General features: G+C 48.6%; 17 protein-coding genes across 17 annotated transcripts; 7 read left to right on the top strand and 10 right to left on the bottom strand.

Annotated features, from left to right (window-relative positions):
* Positions 1-71: 71 nt before the first annotated feature.
* On the bottom strand, positions 72-1,421 carry Bathy08g04080 (short-chain dehydrogenase/reductase SDR; the record flags this gene model as incomplete). The annotated part of the gene is made up of 1 exon (XM_007511590.1): positions 72-1,421. One exon carries the CDS (start codon positions 1,419-1,421, stop codon positions 72-74), a length of 1,350 nt encoding a protein of 449 aa, XP_007511652.1.
* Positions 1,422-1,653: 232 nt separating this feature from the next.
* On the bottom strand, positions 1,654-2,889 carry Bathy08g04070 (predicted protein; the record flags this gene model as incomplete). The annotated part of the gene is made up of 1 exon (XM_007511407.1): positions 1,654-2,889. One exon carries the CDS (start codon positions 2,887-2,889, stop codon positions 1,654-1,656), a length of 1,236 nt encoding a protein of 411 aa, XP_007511469.1.
* Positions 2,890-3,380: 491 nt separating this feature from the next.
* Positions 3,381-4,814, top strand: Bathy08g04060 (SET and MYND domain-containing protein 5; the record flags this gene model as incomplete). The annotated part of the gene is made up of 1 exon (XM_007511738.1): positions 3,381-4,814. One exon carries the CDS (start codon positions 3,381-3,383, stop codon positions 4,812-4,814), a length of 1,434 nt encoding a protein of 477 aa, XP_007511800.1.
* A 156-nt stretch (positions 4,815-4,970) lies between these two features.
* On the bottom strand, positions 4,971-5,492 carry Bathy08g04050 (predicted protein; the record flags this gene model as incomplete). The annotated part of the gene is made up of 1 exon (XM_007511763.1): positions 4,971-5,492. One exon carries the CDS (start codon positions 5,490-5,492, stop codon positions 4,971-4,973), a length of 522 nt encoding a protein of 173 aa, XP_007511825.1.
* Positions 5,493-5,688: 196 nt separating this feature from the next.
* On the bottom strand, positions 5,689-6,111 carry Bathy08g04040 (unknown protein; the record flags this gene model as incomplete). Its single annotated transcript, XM_007511445.1, has 1 exon — positions 5,689-6,111. The coding sequence occupies one exon, from the start codon at positions 6,109-6,111 to the stop codon at positions 5,689-5,691; it is 423 nt and encodes a 140-aa protein (XP_007511507.1).
* Positions 6,112-6,679: 568 nt separating this feature from the next.
* Bathy08g04030 (predicted protein) lies at positions 6,680-8,029 on the top strand (the record flags this gene model as incomplete). The annotated part of the gene is made up of 1 exon (XM_007511648.1): positions 6,680-8,029. The coding sequence occupies one exon, from the start codon at positions 6,680-6,682 to the stop codon at positions 8,027-8,029; it is 1,350 nt and encodes a 449-aa protein (XP_007511710.1).
* Positions 8,030-8,296: 267 nt separating this feature from the next.
* Positions 8,297-9,775, top strand: Bathy08g04020 (succinyl-CoA synthetase subunit beta; the record flags this gene model as incomplete). Its single annotated transcript, XM_007511432.1, has 1 exon — positions 8,297-9,775. One exon carries the CDS (start codon positions 8,297-8,299, stop codon positions 9,773-9,775), a length of 1,479 nt encoding a protein of 492 aa, XP_007511494.1.
* Positions 9,776-9,989: 214 nt separating this feature from the next.
* Bathy08g04010 (predicted protein) lies at positions 9,990-10,760 on the bottom strand (the record flags this gene model as incomplete). The annotated part of the gene is made up of 1 exon (XM_007511363.1): positions 9,990-10,760. One exon carries the CDS (start codon positions 10,758-10,760, stop codon positions 9,990-9,992), a length of 771 nt encoding a protein of 256 aa, XP_007511425.1.
* Positions 10,761-11,299: 539 nt separating this feature from the next.
* On the top strand, positions 11,300-12,553 carry Bathy08g04000 (predicted protein; the record flags this gene model as incomplete). Its single annotated transcript, XM_007511650.1, has 1 exon — positions 11,300-12,553. One exon carries the CDS (start codon positions 11,300-11,302, stop codon positions 12,551-12,553), a length of 1,254 nt encoding a protein of 417 aa, XP_007511712.1.
* A 119-nt stretch (positions 12,554-12,672) lies between these two features.
* Positions 12,673-13,440, bottom strand: Bathy08g03990 (predicted protein; the record flags this gene model as incomplete). Its single annotated transcript, XM_007511481.1, has 1 exon — positions 12,673-13,440. The coding sequence occupies one exon, from the start codon at positions 13,438-13,440 to the stop codon at positions 12,673-12,675; it is 768 nt and encodes a 255-aa protein (XP_007511543.1).
* Positions 13,441-13,543: 103 nt separating this feature from the next.
* On the bottom strand, positions 13,544-16,297 carry Bathy08g03980 (choline monooxygenase; the record flags this gene model as incomplete). The annotated part of the gene is made up of 1 exon (XM_007511361.1): positions 13,544-16,297. One exon carries the CDS (start codon positions 16,295-16,297, stop codon positions 13,544-13,546), a length of 2,754 nt encoding a protein of 917 aa, XP_007511423.1.
* A 278-nt stretch (positions 16,298-16,575) lies between these two features.
* Positions 16,576-18,681, top strand: Bathy08g03970 (sodium/calcium exchanger protein; the record flags this gene model as incomplete). The annotated part of the gene is made up of 1 exon (XM_007511739.1): positions 16,576-18,681. One exon carries the CDS (start codon positions 16,576-16,578, stop codon positions 18,679-18,681), a length of 2,106 nt encoding a protein of 701 aa, XP_007511801.1.
* A 204-nt stretch (positions 18,682-18,885) lies between these two features.
* Bathy08g03960 (unknown protein) lies at positions 18,886-19,473 on the top strand (the record flags this gene model as incomplete). The annotated part of the gene is made up of 1 exon (XM_007511771.1): positions 18,886-19,473. One exon carries the CDS (start codon positions 18,886-18,888, stop codon positions 19,471-19,473), a length of 588 nt encoding a protein of 195 aa, XP_007511833.1.
* A 269-nt stretch (positions 19,474-19,742) lies between these two features.
* On the bottom strand, positions 19,743-20,576 carry Bathy08g03950 (predicted protein; the record flags this gene model as incomplete). Its single annotated transcript, XM_007511646.1, has 1 exon — positions 19,743-20,576. One exon carries the CDS (start codon positions 20,574-20,576, stop codon positions 19,743-19,745), a length of 834 nt encoding a protein of 277 aa, XP_007511708.1.
* A 206-nt stretch (positions 20,577-20,782) lies between these two features.
* On the bottom strand, positions 20,783-23,563 carry Bathy08g03940 (predicted protein; the record flags this gene model as incomplete). Its single annotated transcript, XM_007511417.1, has 1 exon — positions 20,783-23,563. One exon carries the CDS (start codon positions 23,561-23,563, stop codon positions 20,783-20,785), a length of 2,781 nt encoding a protein of 926 aa, XP_007511479.1.
* A 485-nt stretch (positions 23,564-24,048) lies between these two features.
* Positions 24,049-25,755, top strand: Bathy08g03930 (predicted protein; the record flags this gene model as incomplete). The annotated part of the gene is made up of 1 exon (XM_007511431.1): positions 24,049-25,755. The coding sequence occupies one exon, from the start codon at positions 24,049-24,051 to the stop codon at positions 25,753-25,755; it is 1,707 nt and encodes a 568-aa protein (XP_007511493.1).
* Positions 25,756-26,051: 296 nt separating this feature from the next.
* On the bottom strand, positions 26,052-27,570 carry Bathy08g03920 (predicted protein; the record flags this gene model as incomplete). Its single annotated transcript, XM_007511633.1, has 2 exons — positions 26,052-27,358; positions 27,555-27,570. 2 exons carry the CDS (start codon positions 27,568-27,570, stop codon positions 26,052-26,054), a joined length of 1,323 nt encoding a protein of 440 aa, XP_007511695.1.
* Between the last annotated feature and the right edge of the window lie 152 nt (positions 27,571-27,722).

Genomic DNA, 27,722 nt, shown 5'->3' with positions numbered 1-27,722 from the left:
GAAATATAATTTCAACGCGCGCGCCTGCTGCTGCTGCTGCTGCTGCTATTTTAAAATCTTATACTATACTATTAAAGAAGAAAGTCGTTCACCATATTCTGCGAACGTTCTCTTAATTTCACTCTCGTCTCGTCGTTTCTCCACCCATCGAATAACCTCTCCGGAAATTGCAGTTGCGGCGCTAAGAATTCTTCTCCGCTCACGAGGAACCAGTCGCCGGACTCCACGAGTTGTTTCCTCGTCGCGCCCGGATACACCAATCCCGGGTCCACAAAAAACTCCCCGCTTTTTTCTAAAGCGGCATCTTCCGTTGCCAACCACACGTGCGTCTTACACCCTTCGTCCGCGTCGCGTATGCCAATCCTTCTCGCCCGTTCGCGAATCCATCGTTCGCGTTCCGGGTCGCGTTTGGAGGCGATTAAATCCGGAAATGAATAGCGAACTAGATCAGTCGTCACTATTCCCGGGTGAAACGAATTCGCGACCAATTTCGATATGCTATTTTCTTTTGCTAAATCGTCCGCGAACAAAATGTTGCACGCTTTTGATTGTCCGTATGCGTACCACTTATCGTATTTTCTATTTTTGAAATCCAAGTCGTTCACGTCCAGCGACAACTCGCCAATCATCGCCAATAAAGACGACACCGAAATCACTCTCGCCGGCCCTTTACTCGCGCTTTCATTCGCAAATAACGCGGGTTTTAAATTCTCATACATTAAGAAATGCGCTAGATGGTTGACTTGAAAATGACTCTCGTGGTTTTGCTTGCTCAGTTCGTACGGCGCGGCCATAATCCCGGCGTTCAAAATCAACGAATCCAACTTCTTCACGTTGCTCCCATTTTCCTCGCCGCCGTCGCCGCTCTTCGACGACGTTAAATACTCCAACACTTCCTGGCAATACCCTCTGACCTCTTTCAAATCCATCAAATCGCAGTTACTTTCCATCGTCACAACGTCCGCATCCGGCTGAGTAAACAAAATCTCCTTCTTCGCTTTCTCCGCTTTCGCCGGCGTTCGCGCGTGGAGAATCACCCGATGGCCAAGTTTTGCCAACTGTTCGGACGCCGTTTTCCCGATGCCTGAGTTTCCACCGGTGATTAAAATCGTTTGTTTTCTTCCTTCTTCCGAGGCGAACGACGAATTGTGCGAAGGTGTCGTGGCAACGGCGGTGGTGAGACCGACGATGGCGGCGAGTAGGACGGTTTCTCTCCTCGTTGGTGGTGACATTTTTGCAGTGTCGTCGTCGTCCGATGTTTTCGCCGACGCTCTCGTTGCAAACGGCGATGCGGACGACGACGACGACGACGACGACGACGACGGGAAAGTGTGCTTCTTTCGGAAAGACGCGGTGCGAAAAGAACGACACGAGTTGCGTCCTCCCGATACTGCGAAAGAATTGGCCGTGAACGCAGTCATTGTTCCCGCTCGTGTGGTTATGTATATGCGGGCGTTTTAGTTTATTATGAATTGTGGTGTACTTGTTTCATTACAAAGACAGAAGTTTTATTTTTCCTGAAGTACTACGTGGGGTGAGCGAGAAAACAACGACGCGACGACGCGTCACGTTTTATAGGCATCAAGAAGGATAGTCTTTCGTTACAACAGTACACACGCACGCACCGTGTGTATACACATCCGCTCATCTCACTCACTTACCGATGTGGTCGCCATCCGTCCCGGTTCTCTTGTGTTTCCCCAACGCGGCTTTACCGGCGACTTCCAACTCTTTCACGTACAATTTCTCCATCTCTTGCAACGGCAATTCGTCTTTGCCTCGACACAACTCGAACAAAGGCATTTGTAACGCCGCTGACCAGGAGAAGGATAAATTCCACGGATCTCGAACAGTTTTCTTCTTGTTGATGGCATCCAATCGAGCCGCCGCGTCTTCTAAGCTTTGTCCGCCGGACAAGTAGTTCGCCGAGCGCATCGCCGTCGGGAAGCATCTTCGGAAAACTTCCAAGTTCGCTTCGGCGATTTCATCGACCGTGTACGTTTTCGAACAGTTTTTACCCGGGTTGACCATGTTCGATTTCAACAAAGCGCCTTCCATGTACACGCCGTGATCTAACATCGCTTTAAACAACACGGATTGGATCTTAACGTTGATTCTCACCGCGGTTTCTAAATCGTGATCGCCTTTCAACGAGACATCTGGTTCGACAATTGGAACCAAACCAACGTCTTGGCAAATTAACGCGTATCGAGCTAAATCCAACATGTTCGTCTCGATGGTCAAATCGCTCGGTTGACCGTTAACGATGTCGATATCCATCGGCGATCTCCACTTGGCAAATTTGCATCCGGCGTCTTTATATTCTTGCAATCTCACCGCCAACGAATCCAAACCTTGCATGACGGTCGCTCCAGATTGACCAGGCAACGCGTAAACTTTCAAGTGCGGCTTCACTCCCGGAACGATCCCAATCTCGCTCAACACCTGCGGGAACAGTTTCCCGTCGTGCTTCTTCGAGTTCGATTTCTGATACAACGTCTCCGGGTCGAGAATAGCCGCGGATAAGTACTTATTCGCGTTCGGCGATTCAAACAACATCTGCCTGTACGCTCTTCGGTTCTCTTCCGTGTTCACCATCCCGACGTTTTCTAAGCGCATGCCAATCGTCCCTGGTCCTTCATCGCAGGCGGTGATGCCTTTCCCCGCGGTGCCGATTTGTTCGCAAACAGACACGAGTTCAGCTTTGCGTTCGGCGGAGAGATGGTCGCCGCCGTGGCAAGAGCACGGACCGAACGATTGCGTCGTCGCTGTTGTTGTTGTTATTCCCCGCGTTTTCGCGATCCTCGAGTTCTTCTTTTTCGCGAGAGTGGAGGAGAACGACGGGGAAAACGCAGTTGTTGTTTGACACATCATCATCATCATCATCATCGTTGATATCTTTTATTCCAAAGTGTAATCCTAATATCCGTTTTTTAATAACACCACGAAACGAGCACACAATCGCGCGTTGTTCGTATCGAGAACAAAAGAGAGAGCACACGAAGAGTCAAAGTCCTTCTTTTTCGCGAGAGTGCGAATCAACAAAGAAAACAAAGGAGGAGTATGCGTTGTTGTTGTTGTTGTTGACTAATTTTTTGTGTGAAATGGTCTCTAAAATCCCTTCTTTCGAGGGAGATTTTCCCTCAAAAAGCTGTGCCTCCCTCACGTGTGCGTGGAGAAAGCGCGTGACTTGATGAGCATAGTATTACGCAGCGACTGTTTCATCGAATATACTTCTTCCAATCGTAAGCGGCGGCGGGGTGATGATGATGATGATAATAAAATTGAACCAACTTTCCAAATAACCCCGGAGAAACAATACTGAGCGCACGCTATCATAAATAAACGCGGGGAAGATGATGAGGATGATGATTATGAAAATGTTGATGACGCGTTTTAACCACCACCACCGAGGAGCGGCAAAAAAAGCGACAGTGACGCTGTTGTTCTCGAGGAAGTTTGTTTTCAAAAGCGGCGACAACGACGACGACGATGATGTGTACGAATCCTTTTCTCTGGACGACCCGCGCATGCGTAACGTTTTGGATGATGATGCGAGTTCGGGGAATTTTTTCATCGGGCACCACGAGAAGAACGGGAGGGGTTTGTACGCGAGTCGGGACGTGACGAAAAACGAAAGCATATTTAAGAAGAAGAAGAAGAAGAACGACAACAACAACAATAAGGCGGGAGGAGGGACAGAGGGGCGGCAAAAACCAATCACGAGTCATCCGACGATTTGGAATTACGATTTGGAGTGTTACTTGTGCCTGGGAGAGCTCTCAAAGAAGAAGAAGAAGAACAACAACAATAACAACGAGGAAGTATCATCAGATGGGAGATTTTGCAGCGTTGAGTGCGAACGAGACGCGAGAGCGAGCTTTTACGAGACGGAACAAACGATGGATTTGAGAAGGATGGAGAAGTATTGCGAAGAGAACGAGTTGAAGTTTCCGTTGATGGCGCTGAGAATAGCCACAAGAAGCGTCCAAAGGAGCTTTCGGTTGGACGCGAACGCGAACGCGAACGCGAAAGCATCCGTGCAATTCATGGTAACACAAAGCATGCGCAAAAAATTGATAAAAGAAATGAACATTTCCGAGGAGGAGGTGAACCAGATGACGCCAGAGGAAGCGGCGAGAAGGATTCGAGAAAATGAAGAAGAAGAAGAAGAAGAGCAGGCACGAACGAACAAAAAAGAAGAGGGTGCGATGAGTATAGATAGAAAAACTATGAAGAAATATGCGAATGTGGCAGAGCTGTTGGTGCACGCGCACGTAGACGAGCACCAAATGTTTCCTTCGTGGAAAGAGGAACACGCTTTACTTTTACAAACGTTGGAATCGTGCGAAAAGATTCGCGACAGCGAGGAAGAGAAGGCCAAAATTCGGTCCGTGTTCGATATACGGTGGTACGCGGATTTAACCACGCGGTTTCACTTGAATTCGTTCAAGGTTGAATATCCGGTAAGCGCTTCTTCTTCTTCTTCTCAGGGAGATTTTCGAGCGATGATGGAGCAAACTTTAACGTCGTCCATTCGCACGGGTGCGTCGAACGGATCAGCTATTTACGCGTATGGCTCCATGTTCAACCACTCCTGCGCTCCTAACGTTAACGTCACCTGGCCTGAAAGAAACCACCTCGTCGAGTTTGTCGCCAACGAGAATATAAAACAAGGCGAACAACTCACCATCGCGTATATCGATTTGAACGAAGATTGGTCGTTGAACGTAGCGAAACGAAGAGCGCAGTTGGAAGAAGCATACGGTTTTGTGTGCGAGTGCCCGAGATGCGTTTCGGAAACGCAGAATTAGGTTGACGAGTCATTTAGTGCGCATTACTATGAGTATTGGTATTTTAAAGTACGAGTATGCTGCGTGAGTTTATTAGTATTTTAGTCAAACAAAAAGGGTAAAACAGTTACCAAGGCACCCCCGACGCGATACGTTCGCGCGCGCGCGGTAGTCTGTTTAACAGCCACATCCAGTCTCAATCATATCCCCGAATTCAGTCGCCCACGCTTTAAACCCTCCTTCTAAATCAGCAATGTTGGTGTAGCCGGCTTCACACAACGTCGCAGATGCCTTGGCGCTTCGCCCGCCGGCCGCGCAGCCAATCAACAAAGGACAATCTTTCCTTGGAAATTTCATCTCCACCTCCTTTATAAAATCCGGATTGACTTCTGGTGGAGGCCCCATGCTCACGAAGTAAGGAATGCACGTGGAATTCTTGTGATGTCCGACGGTTTCAAACTCGCGTTTCGTTCGGACGTCCACGTAGGCGTATTTTTGCGACTGAATCAATTCCAAAGCTTTTTGTGGTTTCACCAATAATTTTTGCGCGTTTGGAGATGATGATGATGATGATGATGATGATGATGACGAAGATGATGACGACGCGTGAACCAGACCTCGTCTGTTGCTTTTTGGACCACCACTCGGAGTCGTCGTCCTCGCTGATGATGACGACGTCGGAAGTGGTGATAACAACATTCTTTTGAGAGAGAGAGAAAAAAAGTGTGACGCATCCAACTTTCCCTTCAACTTTCCCTTCTACATCCTCTCCAACATCTCCTCGTTCGCGACGCGTTGAGAGAGAGAGAGAGAGAGAGAGAGAAAAAAGAGCGCGACGACGACGACGAGACGAGAGAGAGTTGCGAACGAGATCCACGCGATGCTACTTTTCACTTCACAACTTTACGCGCTTCATCCTCTCCAACATCTCTTTATTCTTCCTCTTCGTTTCTTTTTCCCTCTCTTCTCTTCGCTTGGACGAGTCGTCGTCGTTTCTGTTGTTGTTTCTGTTGTTGTTTCTGTTGTTGTTTCTGTCGTTGTTTCTGTTGTTGTTGTTGTTGTCGTCGTTGGACGAGGAGGACAAAAAAAAGAGTTTCTCTTCCAACTGTTCGCTCCTTTCCGGCAACGCGTACAAAACCATCGCCGGTCCGAACGTCACGCACGCGCACGCGTAACTCGTTTTGAACCAATTGAGATGTTTTTTTTTATACGCGACGAACGACGACGCGAGCGAGAGCGACCCGAGGAGTAAAAGAGGTCGTTTCAGAGGCGTCCACTCCTCCTCCTCGGCGCGTGGTGCTTTTTTGCTCTCCGCCATTCTTCTTTATTAGTATCGCGATGTTGCGAGAACAAACGTTGTGAAACAACAACAACACGCAACGACGCGAACGAGAACCGATTGCGCTACACTTAATTAAGTTTCTGCACTTTTTTCAAACAAAAATGTTTTAATAATGAGATGACTCTGATCAGAGCATACACGCCTCTCTGTGACGCGAGAGAGTCACGACAACCCCACTCGTCCGCGCGATGCTCAGTGCTGCTACCACTACTACTACTACTACTGCTCCGAAGAACAACCGTCATCGTCGTCGGAGACTCAAGAATATTGAAACGAGTGCGCGTCTTCTCTTAGTCGTGTGTTCCTTCTTAAAATCTTATTGAACAAACACCCTTGCGTGAAAAGGGTGTTTGGTGAGAAAAGTGCGAGTTTTTGAAAAGTCGTTTTGAAAAAAAAAAGCACGCACTTTTTAGGCATTTTGTCTTCCATGACGTGAGAAAGAAACCGAACGAGAACACGCACGACACCAACGCGCGACAAAGAACAACACGCGCGCGAACACAAACTCTACTTTGAAAAGAAGAGAGAGCGAAAGAGAGAGATCATGAGCGAGGACGACGACGAAGAAAGAAACGAGTTAACACTGAGACGTTCACTTTTCGAAGAATCAGATCTGTTGTTCTCAAACCAACAACCCTCGACGACTGTGTGCCGTTTGGCGTCCAATCCGACGAATCCTTCCCCTCCCGAGAGGGTAACGACTTTCACCAACACCGCGTCGAAGAAGACAACAAAGAAGACGAAGAAGAAAAAAACGAACGACGATAAAGAAGAAGTGCAACAACAACAACAACAACAACAACAAAACCCCAACAATAACGAGAAGTCGTCCCGGTCGTCGATGGAAAACGAACTCGTCGTAAAAGTCGCGTGCAAAGTATACGCGTGCGAGGAAGTGTGCGAAAACAAATACCAGATTCGGTCGAAAACGTGTCGCTCGTGCTTAAACGCCAAAGAGGTATTCGTCGAAAAAGGAGACGAGATGGCGTCGCGGTTTTGTCAAAAGTGCACCAAGTTTCACGGCGTGGATATGTTTGAAGGCGGAAGGAAAGCGTGTAAGATGAGTTTGAAGAAAGTACAGGAGAAGAACAAGGTTATTTTCGCGAAGCAAAAGATGTTGTTGAAGGAGTGGGAGGAGGCGATGACGCGGAGGACGACGACGACGACGACGACGACCGCGGTGAAGAGGAGTACGAAGGCGAAGAAGGAAAAGAAGAAGACGAAGAGCCAGGAGAATTTGTCGGAGGAATCCAAAGATAGGAATACCATTACGACTAGCGATACTCAGACCATGAACAACCGGAAAACGATGATTTTGAAACCGTGCACGATGGACAGTTTGTACTCTACAGACGAAGGCCACGAATCGAAAGCCGCGGCGGCGGGTGCGCCAATCGTAACGAAAACAATGGGACGCGACCAACAACAATCATGGCCCGCCATCGTCGCCGTCAATCGCGTCGATCGGTTACTCGAAGCAATAAAAGCCGAGAAAAGAAAAGAAAGTTTACTGGGTTTGAATTTGGTTAAACGACGGAAACGCGGTGAAGAAGAAGACGAAGATTTGGTGATGGCTGCCGCTCGAGAAGAAGAAGGTCGACGAGAAGAAGAAGAAAAAGAAGAAGAAGAAGGAATAGACGATCCGATGGAAGGGGAGGAAGGAGAAGATGACGATGAACGTAAAGAGCATACCGACAACGCGAAGAAGCCGCCGAAGATAAAAAAACTTCCATCTTTGGTCTCAAACATACTCGTTCGATCGATCACGCCGACGCTCTCTGGTGTTGTTCGATCGATCACGCCGACGCTGTATCGCGAAGCGATGGAGTCCAAATTGAATGAGTTTCGCGGACTGTCCTCCAAGCTCTCGCCGCCGCCGCCGCCAAAGGATTGATTGACGCGTGTGCGCGTGTATATAAACTGATACCATTTTTAACGCAGTAATCGAAGTGCGTGTTGTACAAAACGTATTATTATTATTAAAGTGAATAATGAACGCTGTTGTCGTTTTTACTCGGACTATTTCTCTTTCTTTTTCTCCATTTATTCATACGCTCGCGCGCGCGTTTTTGCGCATAAATGCCTCTGACTCTTTCTTTCTCTTTCTCCATTTCTTTACACGCACGCGCGCAAAATATACTTTTCCGCGAGACTTTCGACGATGAAGCGCAGCAACACCGCGGCGAAAAGAAGAATAGTCGCTTCTTTGTTCGGTGATTTTGACCGATCTGCGTCATCTGGGTATTTTCACCTTTTCTCCTCGGGAAAGTTTAACAGCGTAAAGTTCTTTTCCTTTTCTCGAGCAGCAGCGGCAAGTTCGTTTCCGTCGTCGTCAACGGAATGGAGGATGCGACGGATGCGAAGCGTTGTTCAAAGCGCGCCTATTCATCTGAATGAGCATCTGAAACAACAACAAGTACAACAAAAACAGATACAAATACGTTCGTTGAACGTGCACGAATACCAAGGCGCGGACATCATGCGCAAATTTGGCGTCCGAGTACCGGATTCTATCGCGTGCAAGACCGTGGAGGAGGTGCAAAAAGCCTCGGAGCAGATGAAGTGTTTAGGCGACGACGAGGTAGTGATCAAGTCGCAAATATTAGCCGGCGGGAGAGGATTAGGGACGTTTAAGTTTGGCGGGTTTAAAGGAGGCGTGCATATCGTGAAGAATGAGATGGCGAGAGAAACGGCGGAGAAGATGCTGGGTAACGTGCTGGTGACGAAACAGTCCGGGCCGGAAGGAAAACCGGTGAACGCTTTACTCGTGGCGAGGAAGATGAAGTTTGCGAAGGAGATGTACTTTGCGATTTTGTTGGATCGCAAAAGCGCAAAACCGATGATTATCGCGAGCGCGGAAGGTGGGACTTCTATTGAAGACTTAGCGGAATCGAATCCGGAAAAGATTATTAAGAAGTACATCGATATTAACGAGGAAAGTGGCGGGATTAAGAGAGAAGACGCGTTAGATTTGGCGGAGAAGTTGGGGTGCGCGGATAAAGAGGACGCGGCGAAGCAGTTTCAAGCGTTGTACGAAACGTTCAAGAAGACGGATTGCACGATGATTGAGGTGAACCCGATGGCGGAAACCACGGATGGGGTTTTATACGCCGCGGATGCGAAATTAAACTTTGACGACAACGCGGAATACAGGCAAAAAGATATCTTCTCTCAACGAGACGCTTCGCAAGAAGACGCGAGAGAAGTCGAAGCCGCGAAATACGATTTGAATTACATCGGTTTAGATGGCAACATCGGGTGCATGGTCAACGGTGCTGGTTTGGCGATGGCGACTATGGATATCATCCAAGGTAAAGGAGGGTCTCCGGCAAACTTTTTAGACGTCGGCGGCAATGCGAGCGAAGAACAAGTCGTCGAAGCGTTTAAGATTTTAAACAAAGATCCAAAAGTGAAGGCGATTTTGGTGAACATTTTTGGAGGAATCATGAAATGCGACGTGATCGCGTCTGGCATCGTCAACGCGGTCAAAGTGGTTGGATTGAACATCCCGTTAGTCGTTCGCTTAGAAGGCACGAACGTGGAGGAAGGGCGAAGGATTATGAAACAATCCGGATTGAACATCGAGACGGCGAAAGATTTGGACGACGCGGCGGACAAAGCGGTCAAAGCGATTGCGTAAAATGAATGATTTTCACACGACGTGTACGAAACAGACACGTGTACATATATCACACAAGATACTAAAACTGCTTCAAAACAGATGAAGAGACTACTACTACTACTACTACTACTATTATTACTACTCGGTCGCGCTATCGGACACACTAAAGTCTAAAGCTTTATTAGGAGCGCTCGCCGACTCGACCGCTCCAGCGTCGTCCTTCCTTTTCTACTTACTTAATCTGCACCAACTCTACCACGAACTTTAGGTACGAGTTCGCGGGTATCCGACCCCCGCCGACTTCTTTCGCGCCGTACGCCAACGCCGGCGGTATCAAAACTTCTCTCACGCCTCCAATTCTCATCGGACCAACGCCATCTCCGCCGAGCAAACCGGCATCGAATCCTTCGATGACTTCTCCCGTCCCCACGCCAAAGACGAAAAACTTCGCCGAATCGATTTTACTCCCCCGCGTCCCGTCTTCATCGGAAAGATACAAGGTGTAATTCACCGACACCACGTCGTTCTCTTCGAGTTGCCCTTTGCCCCCTTCTTTCACATCGACGCAGGAAACACCTTTTTCCTCCTCCCTTTTCGCAAAATCCTCCAACGCAAAAGCTGCTCTCGTCTGTATCGTCTGTATCGTCTGTATCGTCGTACCAACCCCGGAGCGAATCGTTAAAGTCGTCGTTAAAAGCATCTCTCTCCTCTTTCTCTCTGACTTCCAAATCCCCTTTTCCTCCTCCTTTTGGCTTTTGGTCTTACTCTTCGTCTTCTTCTTCTTCTTCTTCACGTCATCATTTTCATTTTCATTTTCATTTTCATCATCATCGCCTCCGCTCCGAGAAGAAAAAGAAAAAGAACGACGACGACAGAAGAGCGCCTTTGGCGCTGTTCTCGTTCGTCTTCTTCCTCCTCTTTCTCTTTCTCTTCTTCGCGACGTGGTGTCTGCCGCGGATGAAAACGAGAACGAGAGCGAGGAGCGAAGAATACTACTCCTCATCAGAGAGAGAGAAAGAGAGAGAAAAAGTCAAGCACCTCTCCTCTCAAACAAACAGACAAAAGTGAAAAAAAAAAAGTGAAAAAAAGCGAAAAAGACACAAAAAAAGGTCGTTGTTTGGTTAAAAAAAAAAACAAGAGCAAAGACGACGCGAACCAAAAACACAAAAGAGTTGTTTGTTCGGAGTTCCAACGACTTTTTGCAAAAAAAGCAAAAAAAGGAGAAAAAAGAAGAAAAAGAATCTCTCTCCCCCATAATACTTTTCTATAGTACGTGTTGTTGTTGTTGTTGTCGTCGTTGATTCATTCTTTCTCTCCGCCTTTGAAAGAGAGAGAAGAAGAAGAAGAAGAGAGAGAAAGGAACGCGTTTTAAGTCGGCCTTTTTTTTCCCAAAGTTTTCAAGTGCGTTCGTGTAAAGTAATCAAGTAATCTCTCTCTCTCTTCTTCGTTGGCGGCGAATTTCTCTCGAGTTCCAATCGATTTCTCTTTTCTCCAATTTAGAGAGAAAGAGAGAGAGAGAGAAGAGCACATCAAATATCAATCATGGGCGGCGCGAACGGGAAAAGCAAGAAGAAGAAGTCGCCTCGGGATGGGAAATCCGGAGGGAAGAGTGCGAATTATAAGAAGACGGGGATGAAAGGAGGAGGAATGAGTGGTGGTGATAATGCGACGAACAAAAACACAAACGGTAAAAGTTCAACCGCGCGGGCGTTAGAAACACAAATTGAATCCGCATTGACGCACATCTCGTATGATCGCATCGAGCAGGGTTTGTTGGAATTGAAAGATATTTGTAAGAAGAATTCAACGAACGTGGATGCGTTGGAAACGTACGCGTACGCGTTAGCCGAGTACGGGGACCAAGAAGAAGCGCTGGACGCGTTGAGAGACGCGGCGAAGGCGAATCCGGACAGCGGGTACGAGAAGTTTATGTATCTCGGGCAGTTGTTGGACGACGGGAAAGCGGCAACGGCGTGCACAAAGAAAGGGTTAGATTTGTTGGAAGAACAAATGAAAAAAGGGGACGCGCCGGTGGCGGATAGGCACTGTTCGGCGTGTTGCGCGTTGGCGGAACAGATTTTGGGATGTCGAGACGAAGAAGACGGGATGGACGGCGATAACGCGGTGGACGACGAGACGGCAAAAGCCGTGGAGGAATTACTCAAAAGAGCGCAACAATCGGATAAAGAAAGCGCGGAGCCGATGCAAGTGCTGGCGTGTTTGCGAAATGAGCAAGGGAAGAAGGACGAGGCTTTGAAATATTTGAGAGAAAGCATCGCCAAGTGGAGGAAGCCGATGCAGTTGGTCCAAGAGACGAAGAAAGAGAGAGATATTTACGAACGAAAGAGACCGGCGCCGGGAGCGAAAGATTACGCATCCTCGTCGGAGGACGATATGGAGAAAGAAGAAGAAGAAGAAAAAGACGACGACGACGATGAAGAATACACGCCGAGATTCCAAGACTACGAGGTAAGTTTTGAGTTTCGATTCGAAACCGCCAAATTGTTGTTGGAAATCGACACCTCCGCCGCGCTCGCGATTGAAATTCTCGAAGAGCTCTTAGAAGAGCGCGACGGTATCGTCGACGTCTGGTATTTGTTGGCCTACGCGCATTACGGCGCTAATGAATTGGACGATTCGTTGGAGATTATCGAAATTGGCGAAAAACTAGCTGCAAAATCGAAAGATACCGGCGTCCTTCAAGAGGCCGAAGCGGAAGGCGCTTTGATGAACTTCGCCGAGTTGAAACACGTCATCGAAGAAGTAAGGAGGGAGTGCGATGAACAGGTCAAATAAAATCAAGAGTAACGACGACGACGACGATGATGATTCTTAATAAGTGTTGTTGTCAATTGAAAGGAAAACTCGTGTACCATAAAACATTGAAGAACGTGTTTTTACACAGGTCGTACAATTTAAAGATCGCCACCATTCTTACTGTTGATCCCATCCATCGCGTTCGCCAACTGCTCCAACTGTTCGATGTCCATGTTCTCGCCACCCATAAAGCTCAACCCTTTCGATTGCAATTTTTTCAACAGCCTTACTCTGTTCGGATCCATCCCGGTGTAATCTTTTGACTTACCGCCGTTCAACTCGTCCATCATTCTCTTCATTCTCGCCGCCTCTTCCGCGACTTCCTCCTCCGGCGTCATCTCGTCTCCCGAGTACGGACGTCTGTCCTCATTTCCCACATCTTCATCATCTTCAGTATTCGCGACGTCAACTTCTTTCTTCGGCCACTCCCACGTGTCGACGACCCGTCGAATCCAATCGTCCTTCTCCGCGCACGCTTCGCACGTCGTCCCTCTCAAGTCTAAGAATTCCTTCAACATTCTTACTTTATATTGCTTCAAGTGTCGTACTTCTGGCATCGGCGGCGGCCAGATTTTCGAGTCCTCGTCGTCTTCGATCTCGGGGTACGGATCGATCTCGTCCGGGTTATCGTTTGATGGGGGATCTTCGTCGTCCTTGTCGTCGTCGTCCTCGTCGTCGTCGTCGTCGTCGTCTTCCTCGCGTTCATCATCCCCAAACGACGGCGTCGTTTCCTCGCCGTCTTCGGCTTGCGCGAAAGCAACGATTTTGGACGTCGACGTCGTCGAGGACGACGACGAGAGAAAGCCCGCGAAGTGCGCGATGGAAAGCATCATCAGGAGTAAGAGAAGAGGTTTCTTGAACAACATTGTGTGTGTGTGTGTGTGTGTCACTTTGACTAAAAATGAGGTCAAAGAAGGTCAGGGAAAAATAGCATGGTACAAGTAGAATATTTACAACCGGTCGTTTCTTTTATTCGCCCGGGAGGAGGACGGCGCGATAATATCTCTTGTGAAATGCAAACATGATTGATTCGCATTCAGGGGAGTATAACCCTTCTTGTCGATCTTCGTCGCCACCGCTGCCGCTTCGGGATGAAGAAGAAGAAGAAGAAGAAGAAGAGGCGACTTTGGAGCGGAGCCCTTTTTGTACGGAGGCGCACAGATTTTCGTCTTCGTCTTGGACGACGCGAGAGGCGAGGAGGCTTTGCTTTATGAATACCTCTTCGTCGTCGTCCTCGTCGTGGTTGGTGTTATCGATGTACCAGTTGAATTCGACGACGCACTTATTTGGGTCTGCAGGATTTGGGAACGCCACGTTGGTATCCAGCCAACGTCCGTATCTGTTGAGACAGACGTTCGGAAAGGCAAACGCGTAGGTCGCTGAGCCTAAACCGAGGCGAGAGTTGGTGTTCTCTTCTTTTCTAACGTCCACGGATTGAATCGAGTTCATATTATCGAAGAGCGTGATGTTATATTTGCTCATGTCGCAACCTTCTTTGACCAGCGCTTTATGTGCGAAAGGGACGTGGAAACCTCCATCGAGATAGTTATCTATGAAAACTTTCCAATTCGATTCAACTTCAAACGTTTCGCGAGCGACGTGACGAAAAGACTCGCGATCGGAGACGTTGATATCAGCTTCTTCGACTCGGCTGGCAAAATCTGCGCCTAAAAACGTTCGCAAAGACGACGACGACGACGACGACGAACTCTCATCTTTCTTTAGAAACACAAACGGACCGAACGTTTCGCACACGTAACCGCCTTTGAGTTTAATCTTTTCCGTTCGCTCTTCCATGCCTTTCATTCGAGTCGCCGAGATGAGCTTCCCATTTCCTTCATTTGATACATCATACGTGAATCCGTGATACGGACATTGCAACGCCGCCGCGCACGAGTTTGCTTTCGCTGTGCACGTGCCTCGTTTCTTATCAGCAACCTTCGCGAAATGGTGTTGGCACACGTTTTCGTACGCTTTAAACGTATTCTCTTCCGTTCGCACGCATACTATTTCTACAGCGGCGGCGGCGGCGTTTTCGCTTTCATCGGAAAACACAGTGGTTGTGAAATAATCGTTCACGCTTGGCGCATCCGAAACGTGCCCGATGCAAACCCAATCCTTCTCTGGCGAAAAGACCGTGGCGCGTTCACGCTGCGCTAATTTCTCACTCGTGTAGTACGAAGGTGGAATAGGGGAGGCATCCTCGATTGCTTTATCGAATGACGTCCACGGAGTGAAATCGTGTGGTTGTGTCGTCCGCGCGTCTTCTTCTCTTTCTTCTTCTTCTTCTTCCTCTTCTTTAAAAATCTTCGGCGTGGAAAAACCCATGGGACATTTGAGAACGTTTGACGATACTGTCGTCGATGATAAAGAAGAAGATGACGACGACGACGACGATGAAGACGACTGGACTTTTGGCAAATTCGCAACCAAATATTCTAATATCAGATTCTTCAAGTTGGCGTTTTCGAGCGATTTGTACTTCAACTCGCTTTCGCTCGCTTCGGTGATGGCGACGAACAGCGACTCCGCGGCTTCCGGCGCCGAAAAATTTTCTAACGGTTCTAAATACGTCTTCACCGTAAACAATGAAAACCCATTCGTTTTTAGTTTCGATATCGTTTCGTATTCTACGCGCGTAAACATTTTACTCCCAACCTCGCGAACATTTTTCGGCATACCTTGCGTCGGGTCCATATATCCCGTGTGCATCGCGTCGATGTCGCCGAAAGAATTGGTCGAACTTTCCTCCACTAAATGTTTTCTATTCATCACACCACCGATTTTAACATTCGTCGGATGCCAATCTAAATCGGTGCTAATTAAATCGCTGCTATTCTGTATCGCCCAATTTGCGCGAAACAATGGCTGTCCTCCGTCCTCGTCCATCTTCCTTAACAAGTTATCAAACACGCGCCTCGTCGCCATTTCAATTTTCTCCTCGTAGTTCGGCACCGGTTTGTGCAGCTGCGATAAGTTCTTCCCTTCGCGTTTCTTTGGGTCGAAGGAAAAGCACACCACGCCGGCGACGAATTCGTGCTCCGAAGGTTCTCTGGCGAAGAAATCTCCACCGTTTTCCTGTTTCTCACTTTGTGCTTCTTCTCCGCCGTTTCTGCTTCTTCGCATTATACAAAACTCGTTCGTGCTCAATCGCGCGGCGGTGATCAATGCCTCCTTTCCCGACTTCGGTTCTAAAGAAGCCTTGTAGTTATCGAGCTTTGGTATTGAAATCATTCGGCTCCCGTCCTCGTTCTTCTCTGTTATCGCGTACCTTTCTGGATACTGTTCCGTCAACAACTCTGCAACCGCGTTTAATAACTCTCGACAGGCTTCGTCCAAGTCCGTTCGCTCCTCTTCTTTATACACGACGCAACGCTCTCCATACGCGTCCAATATCGAATGCTTCATCTCCATTTCTTTCAACCAAACGTCCTCCGTGCCTTCTTCCAGCATATTTCGTCGAAAATCTGGCAGTTTTTTCAAACCCGTACCGATCGATTTCCCTTCGTTGGACCACAAAAACCGTCCTCCGATTGGGATTCGTTTCCCTCCGACGTTTTTGTTGTTGTTGTTGTCGTTCTCGTCGTCCTCGTCGTCGTCTTCACCGTTCTCGTTATTGCTCGCGCATCCCGACCCAAAATTCGAAAGTGGGAATGGATTCCTTTTTTGTTTCTCTTCGTTCATCCTAACCACCACCTTCGCGTTCCGCCTTCGCCTCCTCATCCTCCCCCCTTTCGCGGAGTTGTTGTCGACGGAAGCCCCCCGGAGGAGAAAAAGGCTTTTTGTCATCTCTCCGCTCTCGCTCGTCGCTCAGATCTGACTTTTGGAGAGCGGAGAGAAAGAGAGAAAGAAAGAGAGAAAGAAAGAGAGAGAGAAAGAGTGAGAGAATTTTTTAACGGTGTCGTGGGGGGCTAACACTGAGAAGACCCTAAATCGAGGTGTGCGATTGTGTTCTTCGCTCATCAGAGCACTTTTTTTTTCGTCTCGAGAGTCATTAAAAAATGGATGAGAGGTTTGATGATGATGCGTCGTTTACGTCGTCGTTTACGTCGTCGTTTACTACGTCGTTTACGTCTGCGCGAGGAGGAGGAGGAGGAGGAGGAGGAGGAGGAGGAGGAGGAGGAGAAAATTTCGACGAATACGCGCTCGGGTGCCGCCCGTTCGCGTCTCGCACTCCGTGCAGGCACTCGAAACTGAACGAACGCTGCGAAGCCGGGAAGATCGATTACTTGGCGTTTTATTTTTGCACGGATGACATCAACGACTACGTGCCGGCGTTTATGAAAGTGCCTTTACTCGCCGTCTGGGCCGGGATTTTGTTCAGCGCGATTGCGATTGTCGCGGACGTGTTCTTTGCGCCCGCTATTCGAACGATTTCGAAAATGTTTAAACTGCCGGACGACGTCGCCGGGGCGACGTTGTTGGCGTTGGGCGGGTCGGCGCCGGACATTTTTACGCAGTTGGCGGCGATGTGTATCAGCGAGGAACCGGATTTTAATTTGGCGATGAGCGAATCTGTCGGGGCAGGGATTTACGTCTGTTCGATTTGTAAGGCGTTGGCGGTGGTGTTTTCGCCAGGTGGTAGTGGGGTTACCGTGGAAGCGGTACCGTATTTGAGAGATTGCGTACACTACTGCGCGTTGTTGTTGATTTCGTACGCCATGTGTTCGTACGGTCAAATTTCGTTCGCGTTTGGATTTATGTATTTAGGTGTGTACGCGTTTTACGTGTGCTTTGTGATTTACGGGAGACATTGGGTGGATGATTTGATTCCAATGAGTTGGAAAGGGGTCGGGAGTGGTCACGGTAGTCAGAGTGGTAAACATAGCAGCGGGATGAAGACGGTGAAGAGCCACGTGTTGGAAGACGCGAGCGACGAGGAGGACAATAATAATAATAGCATGGAGATGGCACACGGAGTAGTTGGTCATCATCACGGTGGCGGGGAAGACGACGATGACCAGGTGGATTTACACAGAATGTATGAAATCACCGACGACGAGGATTCGGACGATGAGTACGTGCACTCGCCGATAAGTTCTCCGAGAGGTGGGGGCGGCGTCGCAACAACGACGAACAAAAATCTGCACAACTTGAACAGCAAGTTCGCGCAAGGGTCGCAACGCGGCAGTATTAGCGATTCGGGCAATAGAGGAGTTGGAGCGGCTATTAAAAGTCGAAGACATTCGGATGGTTTTTCTTCCGGGCAGTATTTTTCTTCCCTCGTTTCCTCTTTTCGAAGATGGTTGTCCATGCAATCCGGAGCGAAGAAATGGTCGGACGATCCAACGACGTGGTTGACTGGATGGATCGTTGTTATAGTGTCGTTGACTATGCCATCTACTAGCCGTGGCCGCGTGCGCCCATTGCACGCCGCTGTTATCGCGTTTGTCGCGCCGTTGTTCCTCTTATACGCCACGGGCATGTTGGACATTGTTTTGTTCGGCTTCGATGGCACGGCGAGAAGTTTACTGGAGAAAAAAATGAACAAAAGCGCCAACGTTCGAGGACAACACGGTGAATTACAATTCTCCGCGTACGCCATATTTGCGATATGCGCGTTCTGGGCGAGACTCGCGCACGCGAGAACGCCCACTCGAGGCGCCGATCCGAAAACCTCACCAATTATGCTCTTCTGCGCGTTTACGGTCGGCATCGCCTGGATGCACATTTTAGCCGACGAAATTGTCTTCATGTTCCAAGCATTCGGTCACATCTTCGGTATTCGAGAATCTCTTTTAGGTGGCACGTTAATGGCATGGGGCGCGAGCGCGGGCGATTTGGCCGGTATGCTCGCCGTCGCCAGAATGGGTCACGCAAAAATGGCGGTCACCGCCTCCTTAGCCTCGCCGGGAACGCAACTCGCGGTCGGTTCCGGTATTTCTATCGTAATCGTCCGATTGAGAGGTATTTCGGTCCCAATCAATTTCACGACACCAATGAAAATGCTCATGCAATACGGCATCGCAGTCACCGCGTATTACGTGTTTTTGGTTCCAGTCGTGCACAAATTTTCATTCAAGAAGGCGCAAGCGACGAGCATTGCAATCACGTACGCGGTATTTGTCATCGCCTTCGTCGCCGTCGCCATGCGCGGCACAGAGTAAAATTTCCGTTTAATGAGAATGCGCGTCGTTGTAAGAAAAGATGAGTGTGCTGCTGATCTACCCCGCGGCGCCCCTCCGCTCCACCACGCTTTTCGCGTTTGCGTTCTTCCTTTTTTCTTCCTTTCCTTTCTTTCGAAACGCTTTATTTTATTTTTTCGCCAAAAAAAGCGCACTTTACACATCAATCGCATCGTCGTCAAAACCATGGTCGCCATCGCCTCTCTTTCCGCGGGAACCCTGAAATTCCGTAAGTTCCCCCCGTCCGTGGAGTTGAAAAACCCAAACCCGTCCGAATTTAACCCGCACATCGCCGTCGCGTTAGGGACGAGCGAAGGCCATCTCGTTCCAATCATGCGAGTCGAATTACCGGACGGAAAAATTCTCGAACCAGATGCCTATCGCAACTTGCACATGCTCGAAGAGTTTGAAATTCGAAACCCGAGCGAGTATTTACACTTTGAAGTTTTAGACGTGGAGCGAACGAAAGAAGAGAAGGAGAACCTCGTCGTCGTCGCCGCGGTTGATGGTGATAACAACAGCGGTGGAAAACGACACGAAAAAGGAACCACAAAAAAAACGCCTTCGACGAGAAAAGGACACGAGGAAAATCCAAAATACGTCGTGATCGCGAGCACGTCGATTGCGGTTTCGCACATGTTGGAAGATAACTGGTCGCATAAATTATACGGACACTGTTATAAATACGTAGAACTGGACTCTCCGGACGGTAAGGAGAAAAATGTGTGCACGATGAAGCTGCAGATGGATTACAAAGTCGTTCCGGAAGAATAAAACAAACCAAAGACAAAGACGTCGTCGTCGACGACGACGACGACGACGACGACGATGATGATGATGTTGTTGCTGTTGTTGTTGTTGTTGTTGTTGTTGTTGTTGTTGTTGTTGTTGTTGTTGTTGTTGTTGTTGTTGTTGTTGTTGTTGTTGTTGTTGTTGTTGTTGTTGTTGTTGTTACATATTTATTCACTAATATCCTGGTACCAACTTGAGGTGCTTCTACTGCTATAACTAGTACTAAAAATCTAAAAGTTTTTCGTCCCGACTCAACGTCTTTTCCGTTTCTTCTTCCCGCCTCCTGGCGTGGACACATCCGGCGCAGACAGACCATCAGGCCCACCTCTTTTTTTCTTCTTCAAATTCGACAGCGGGTTCGGTCCTTTCGTCTTCTTCATCTTATAACGAACGTTCGTTTTCACGTCGTACATGCTCCTCGTTTCCTCTTCTCCTCCTTCTCTTTCCGTCAACAACGCGCGCATCTCTTTCTCCGAAACGCCTTCGTTTTTCTCCGTCTGTCCTGCAAACCCGCTCTTACTGTCCGCGTCCACCGGCGGTTCCATCTGTAACCCGCTCACGTGGCAGAAAATAATCGGTACTTTCGCGCTTTCCTTTCGTAACTGCTTTTTCAGCGCTCCGTCTTGCGTGCAGACGATGAATCGTTCTCGATTGTCCTCTTTACACGCGTCGAGTATGCTCTCTTTGACGTTCTCTATGTACCCGCTGCTCCTGTTGTTTTTCTTCGTATTCTTCTTCATCGTCGCGTCATCTCTTCCTCCTCCTCCTCCTCCTCCTCCTGAGGGGTTTTCGTTTTCATTCACGAGCAACAGCTTGTGCGTTTGATTCGCGGCTTCCGCGAAGTCCTCGCCTTTCATGGTCTCCAACTCTTTCCTCACCGCTCGCGTGGTGAATATTTTGCACGTCGATGGGTTCGCGGATAAGAATTTGGTCACGTGATGCGCGGCGGAATCGTCTAGTTTCCGCGCGACGCACGCGGAGACGAAGTTTCCGTCGAGGAGAATTTTGTACGGTTCGCGGAACCCGTGGACTGTGCGGTAGTATCGAAGGTATTTCCGGACTTTAGTTTTGCGTTTGACTCTCATTCTTTGTCGTGGTTGTTTACTACTCGTTTACGTTTACGTTTACGTCCTCTTTTTTATTCGCGGCGCGTTGACGCGACCGAGTGCGTTGAGAGAAAGAGAGAGAGAGAGAGAGAGAGAGAGAAATGAGTTGTGGCGTGAGTTGTTTCGTTACAAAGACAGAAGTACAAACTATTTTAATTTAATAAAAATCTAAGAATAATATATGATTAAGCGACTGCTCGATGAACGTCTGTACCTCCTTTCTCTTCGGAAGAAGAGACGCTTTCGAGACCGTCGACGACGTCCGCGGTAGCGGCGGTCGATCGTTGTTGTTGTTGCTGTTTGCGTTGGCGCTTCGAAGCGGCGTCCGATGACGAAGCGGTTGGCTTCACTTGGACGCCGGCGGCGGAGTAGCAGTTAAACACGTGTTTTCCGACGACTGGTTTCTTGGCTAAAGTATTTTCCTCCGAGAGCTCTTCGTTGACGGCCGATTCGAGACCGAGGGAGGAGTTTTCTTCGAAATCGTCTTGTTGTTGCGGTTGTTGTTGCTCTTTGGCGCCGCAAACGACTCTTCCTAACCAGTTCTCCAAACTCTCCTTCGGCACGTTCATGTCTGAGCTCAAAATAAAATCGAAAATATTGTTCACGAATTGCGCCGAGACGATGTATGCGTTCGCGTTGGTCGCGTCTTGCGTTCCTTGCCATTTGCGGATCTCGATGACGTTACCGCTCGAGTCTGGGAAGGTTTCAAAGATTGGATCTTTCGTGCCCAGATTTCCCAAGAACATGACGTCGAAATCGTTCGATGCGTGCGCCGAGATGACTCGAATGGCGTCCATGGGAATGGCGAGATTGGACGTGTCTAACAAACCATCGGCGTCCAAAATCAAAGCCTTTTCATTTTTCGCGTCTTTAGCGAGTTGCCATCGGTAGACGTGAGAGAAGAGTTTTCCCAACTCTGGAATCTTTTCAGTTTGCCACCACTTGGAGGATAACTTACCGGTTTCTTTATCGCGGTCGACTAACGCTTCGAACCATCCCATGCCTCTCAAATTGTTCAAGTTCCACTCTTTCGCCAAGGTCATCTCCTCGTCGTCATCCTCAATCAATGCAGATACTTTATTACCACTCTTCTCTGAATTATCCTGCAAACTTTCCTTTTCCTTCTTCTCTTTCTTGTACGCTTTGTACAAAACTTTCACGTCATCGGCGGTGAGCCCAAGCGGTTTCAAACTTTCGATGGTTTCGGAGGTATCTTCGATCACTTTGCCGAGTTTCGGTTGTTGCGCCTCCCCAAGAGTCGAGCCAGCCGCAGCATCTAAATACACGCCAGAACTGTCGTTTTCGGAGTCCATGAATTTTCGCTCGTATTTCGGTTTCGGCGCTTCACTCATTGCGTCTTCGACAAACTTTTTGAAATCGAAATACCCGAGCGAGGGAAGTTTTTGTTTCTTCTTCGTTTCCTTCTCGTCCTCGTTATCGCCAGTGCCTAAATACGAAATGCCTTCTCCATCGTCGCTGTCTATGGTCTTCTTTTCCGGATGATTCGAGAGCATGTCGTCGATGAAACTTTTGAAGTCGAAATAGCCCAAAGAGCTCGTCTCTAAATCGTCGAACGAAGAAAGTGACTTCTCTTTCTCGTCGCCTAACGAAGCCCCCATGGATTGGGTGGAGGAGCTGCCTGAAGTTGCTTTTTCATCGTAATCTTGATCATCTTCTTCCTCTTCATCATCTTCGTTTGATTGTTCGCTCACTTTTCCTTTGATCACGTCGTTCACGAATTTACCCATCTGAAAGTACCCGAGTTTACCTCCTTCGATTTCCTCCTCATCTGCCTTCATCAAATTTCTTCTTCGTCTCATTCTGCGAGTCGCGATTCCATCTTCAATCTCGTCTTCGTTGACGAAATTTCCCAGCTTGGCTTCCATCTGCGCCGCTTCCGCCGCTCTCGCTTTCAATCTAAAAATACTCTTCAACGCGTACATCGCTTTATCGATATTCACCGGCCATTGGCTCGGGTCAATTGGTTCAACCACTTTCACGTACCTCTCCAACTCTCTCTCGTCGCCTCCTACGGAGGCAATCAACGCCACTAAACTCTCCGCCGAATTTTCTGAATTCGCTTGCACGTTAAGATACGTGCTCAAATCCCACGCTCTCGAAGCCTCCTCCGCTTGCGACTGCTCCTCGGCTTCGTCCTCTTGATCGTCTTTATCTTCTGAAGAACCGCCGGGGCCGCCGTCGGCGGCGGTGGCGCTTCCGATGCTAATCCTCTCCCCATTCGCCTCCGCCTCGTCCGCGTCGACGCCTTCGTTCTCTTTGCCGCCGCCGTCGTCGTCGTCGTCCGCCTCTCTCTTCCCCATCATCGGTTCTTCCTTCGCTCGTCTGCTGCTGCTGCTGCTGCTACTCACCTCTTCGTTGTTGTTGTTGTTGTTGTTGTTGTTGTTGTTGTTGTTGTTGTTGTTATCATTCTCTCTCCTCCGTCTCATGTTCCTCTCGTCGCTCGTCTTTTTCTCGTCGCCTTCCAACGCCGCCGCGATCACCGACGCGATTTCCTCCTCCGTGTGAAACGCCAGTTCCGGTTCCACTTGTTTACTCTCCACGAGCGCGTCCGGGGATCTCGCCGTCGCCTGTGTCGTCGATGACGACGACGACGACGACGACGACGACGACGATGATAATGCCTCGCCAAATTGATGCCGCTGCTGATAACGATGCCTTTGTTTCTGCGCGAGTAAACGTCCATCGTCATCATCATCCCTTCTGCGCGGCGACAGATTGACGCCGAGCAATCCTCCAATCGTCGCCGCGGCCAAAAAGAAGATGAAAATCATCTTCCCCCACCTGGACGTACACGACGTAAACGACGTAAACGAGGAATAAAAAGTTTCCCCCATCGTGTTGTTCATCAAAATCGAATTATTATTATTTGTCTTCTTCGCTCGCGTTGTCGTCGTCTGAATCGTCCTCCTCGCTAAGAGAGGTTCTCGGTCCTCCTCGTTCGTCATGACGACACACGAGGACGAGAGACGGGGGTCGTTTTTCTCTCTCTCTCTCTCTCGAAGAGCACTTTTTGAAGAGACGAAAGAAAACTCAAGGATCGAGTTCTGCTGAAACTGACGAATTTTTTTTTTGTGTGCGAGGAGAGAGAAAAAAGTGCACTGTTTTTTTTTCTTTTCAAACCCTAAATACTTTTTTTTTCCGTCTCTTCTTGCTTCTTCTTCTTCTTCTTCTTCCGTTCTTTTCATTTTTCTTTCTCTCGGAGTGGTGTGAGATTGAAGGAATGCGCGGTGGCTTTCTCTCTCTCTCTCTCTCTCGTCTCTCGTCGAGAGGAAGACTGTAAAGAAGAGGAGGGGTTTCATTGTTCAAGTAGTCGTATTGGGCTTTTGCGGTTTTTGTTGTCGCGCGAAAGGCGTTTGAAAGAGAAGCGCTGAAGAAGAAGAAGAAGACTCTTATCAAAAATGTGCTTTTTGTTTTACCCAACTTTGAGACGATGTTGAACGTAAACGTCGAGAGAAGGCGACGAAGACGACGTAAACGACGAAGAGCGAAAGAAGAAGAAGAAGAGGAGGAAGGATTTTTCGTGTACAGGAGAGACCCGTGGACGAAAGAGAGGGTGAAAGTGAACGAGGACGGAGAGGAGATCGAGAGGAGTTGTTCTTCTGAATCCTCGGAGTCAGATTCCGAAGCACATCGTCCCCGTTCTTCTTCTTTTTCTTTTTCTTCTTCTTCGTCGTCGTCGTCCGAGGAGGAGGATGAGGATGACGATGCCGACGTCTCGGGCGGCGAAGAATATTGCGAAGATGAAGAAGAAGACAAAGAACAAAACGAAACGCTTTCAATCGATGAGGACGACATTGCTTTACTCGCGGTGCATCCTTCGACAGGGGCGAATACTAATACTAATACTAATAATAGGAGTGTTATCGAAGACCCGAGAAACTACTGTTTGTTTCGGTTCCGTTGGTGTTGGAAGTTTGATTCGTTGTCTTGGTGGGTGGCCATGTGTTTCTTATTCGCCGCTTTGTTTTGCGTCGTCGGTTCCGCGTGTTCGTGTTTTCGCCGGGTGACGAGAAACCCAGAGATGTACGTGAGAGCTGAACTGGTTCCGTATTTAATCGGCGGCTTTTTCTTCTTTTTTGCGAGCGCGTTAACGCTGTGGGCGTCCTACCGAGCAAAGAGGAAGTACTCGAGAGCGAAAAATAAGCGACGCGTGAAATTCGGGGGTGATGCAAGATTGAGAGAGCAAATACGAGATGAGAACGATTTGAACGTGGTTTTGTTTGAACAACGAACACGCGAGATGGAACCGAGCAGACAGATGTGGTTGAGAGAAAATAACGACGAGTGGATTAAACGAACGAGAAAGTTAGAATTGATTGGAGCGCTGTTGACGTTAATCGGAAGCGGTTTGTTCGTCGCCGAAATCATAGCGACGATGGTGATTGCAGATTCCGCGCACTGGGTTACCGTTCCAATACACGCGAATACGAACAGTACGCATCACGGTCACTGGTGGTATCACACGCACTTTGATTCCTCGGAAGATCGAAAGCAGTTCGTGCAAATGTCCACCGTAGTCGAAGTGCGAACTGGGCACTGCGGTGCGTTAGCTTATCTCTTCGGCTCGTGGTTTTATTGGTGCGCGAGTAAACGCCAGTGGGTGTGGAATCCTTTTCTGTTACCAAACGGCGCGCACGAAAAAATTTCATTTTATTCCTTAATCGGATCGTGGTTGTTTTTAATCGGGGCGATAATGACACCGCCAGCGTCAACGTTTGCAGTGGCGAATAGCATGGCGAGCGGCGCGCCTTCTACTTCTTCGACGACGCATAACGAAACCGTGTCCTCATCGATGGTATCGATGGTATTAGAAAGACTCTACGATGAGATGGCGAACAATAATCATACGACGACGCCGAATAGCAGCGGTAACGCATCGAGCTCGCCGTATGGCAATGACTTTCCAACAAACCACGATATCAAAGCAGATCACGCGCGTTTTGTAAAAGGTGCGTTGTGGTTGTTTGTTGGCTACGTCATGGGCAGCGTTTGTTATTGCGTGCAAGCGCTTTTGATGATTCACACCATCGCGCTCGCGGAGCAAAGGAAACAGGCGCACGCGAACTCGTCGCATTCCCAACATTTGCGATCACATTTGCGACGTTCGCACAGTCACCGCCGAAATACTGCGGTTTAGTAGAGCATAACAATAACAAGTAGAAAGAAAAAAGGAATACATGTACGATACGATATGTGTACAGCTACCTGCTATAGCGCGATAGAAGAAATTTTTGTAATGTACTTTGATGAATGGAAATTCAAAAAGATGTTTTTGTCTCTCTGTGTTATATTACGTATATATTACTCGCGCGACTAAAGTTTCGCGCGCTATGTCTCTCTCTTTCTCTCTCTCTCTCTGTGTGTGTGTATGTGTTCCTTTTCCTCCTGCTGCTGCTGTTCTACCTACCTATCCCCCTTTTCTTTCTTTTCTTCTTACGAAGCCGTGACTGGCGCGTTGAAAGTGTCGTCCAAAATGCTTTGGCACTCGTACTGTAACTCCACTTTCAAAGCGGTCAAACTCCCGGCGTCCGATTTCCCACTCAAACCACTCGCGGCGGTATACGTGTCCCCAGTCATCACGCACAAAGGCACCCCGTTCATTTTCGAAATGTTCGCGGCCAAATCCGGCACTAACTTGAACGTCGAAAAGTACTTTCTCACGAACGTCTGCGTTAAGCTCCCTCCTTCTGGTTTTAAATCCTCGATGCCGGAAAAGAGACTCTTGATGTACTCGCTGTGTTCACACGCCGCCCACATTTGTTGCGCCATGTCGTCCATTTGCGCCTGCGTCGTTTTCGTGGGCGTAAACGGCGAGTGAATGCCTCGCGGCGTCGACGTCGGCTTGTTCGCCGTTTTGTCCACGCGAGTGAACACCATTTTCTTCACTCTCGCCTTCAACTGGTTCTTGATGTCCATATCAATCATCACGTCTTGGAACAAGGCGTTCTTGGTGACGTCTTGAAACAATCGATTAAAATCGACGTCGTCGAACGACAACGGGACGACAACTGATTTCACCGAAGCCAAAGCCAACTTTGTCAAAACGCACGCCGAAAGGTGGTCGGTATCCACAAACACCGTATCAAACTCCTTCGGCAACGATAAAATCGCTTTTTCCATCTCCTTTGCGGCAGGAAACCACTCGTCGCCAGTTCTCGCCCACAGAGGAATGTCTTGCTGCCCTGAACCGTCGTCCATGACGATATCCTGCGTGTGTTCCAAACTCCAACTCTCCTGCCCGCACCCGGCGATTAAATACAAGTTCTTCGGAACGTTCTCGTTATACTTCCCCGGTTGCGCCGCGTATTTCGTCAAATCCACAATTTCTTCCTCTTCCTGTTTCTTCTTCATTTGCTCGATCCTCCCCGGCGATGGCGTGAAATACGCCCCAAAAATCGATCGATGTTGTTGCGCCGGGGCGGCCACGCTACCGTACGAGGACGCCTCCTCGTCTTCTCTCCTCAACTTTTTCCTCAACGCGGCCAACTCTAAATCTCGAACCAACGCGTCCGCTCGTTTGTCCGGATCCACCGCATCCACGGCCACTTGTAGTCCTTTCATCGGTCTCCCGAAGCCGTCTCGCGAGGACCCTCCCATTAACAACGCTGAAATATCCGAATATATTGAGAAATCAACGACCAAAATTTTGGAATCTGGTTTCGCGCGCGCCGCTTCGCACGCCAGTTGGTACGCCATGAACGTTTTTCCCGCGCCGCCTTTATTGTTCGCGAAACATATACCTTTACGACGCGTGAGTAGTATCGACCGCCGGAAAAGAAGACCGAAGAAGAAGAGAAAGTGAGCGTCAATATTATATATAAAAGTGTCAACAATTTTCAAGCTTTTCCTTACGTAGTATTATTCAATCGAACGAAATCAAAATCATCAATCAAAAGCGGAGGACAAAAAAAGAACGACAACAACAAAACTTCTTACTGTGCGTCGGCGACATGTCTTCGTTTTTAATAAGAACGACTTTTATTACGCGCTTCTTCTTCTTAAACGCGTGTACTAAAACAAAGAAGAGAGATGAGAGAAAAGTTTGCGCTCTTCTTCTCTTTAATTAATGAGGCGAACGAAAGTCTTCAAAAAAAAAAAAGAGGG

Source organism: Bathycoccus prasinos (assembly GCF_002220235.1).
Source record: "Bathycoccus prasinos genomic : Chromosome_8".
Classification (NCBI taxonomy): Eukaryota; Viridiplantae; Chlorophyta; class Mamiellophyceae; order Mamiellales; family Bathycoccaceae; genus Bathycoccus; species Bathycoccus prasinos.
Note: the sequence above shows the minus strand (reverse complement) of the source record. Positions and strands in the feature narration are given on the sequence as shown.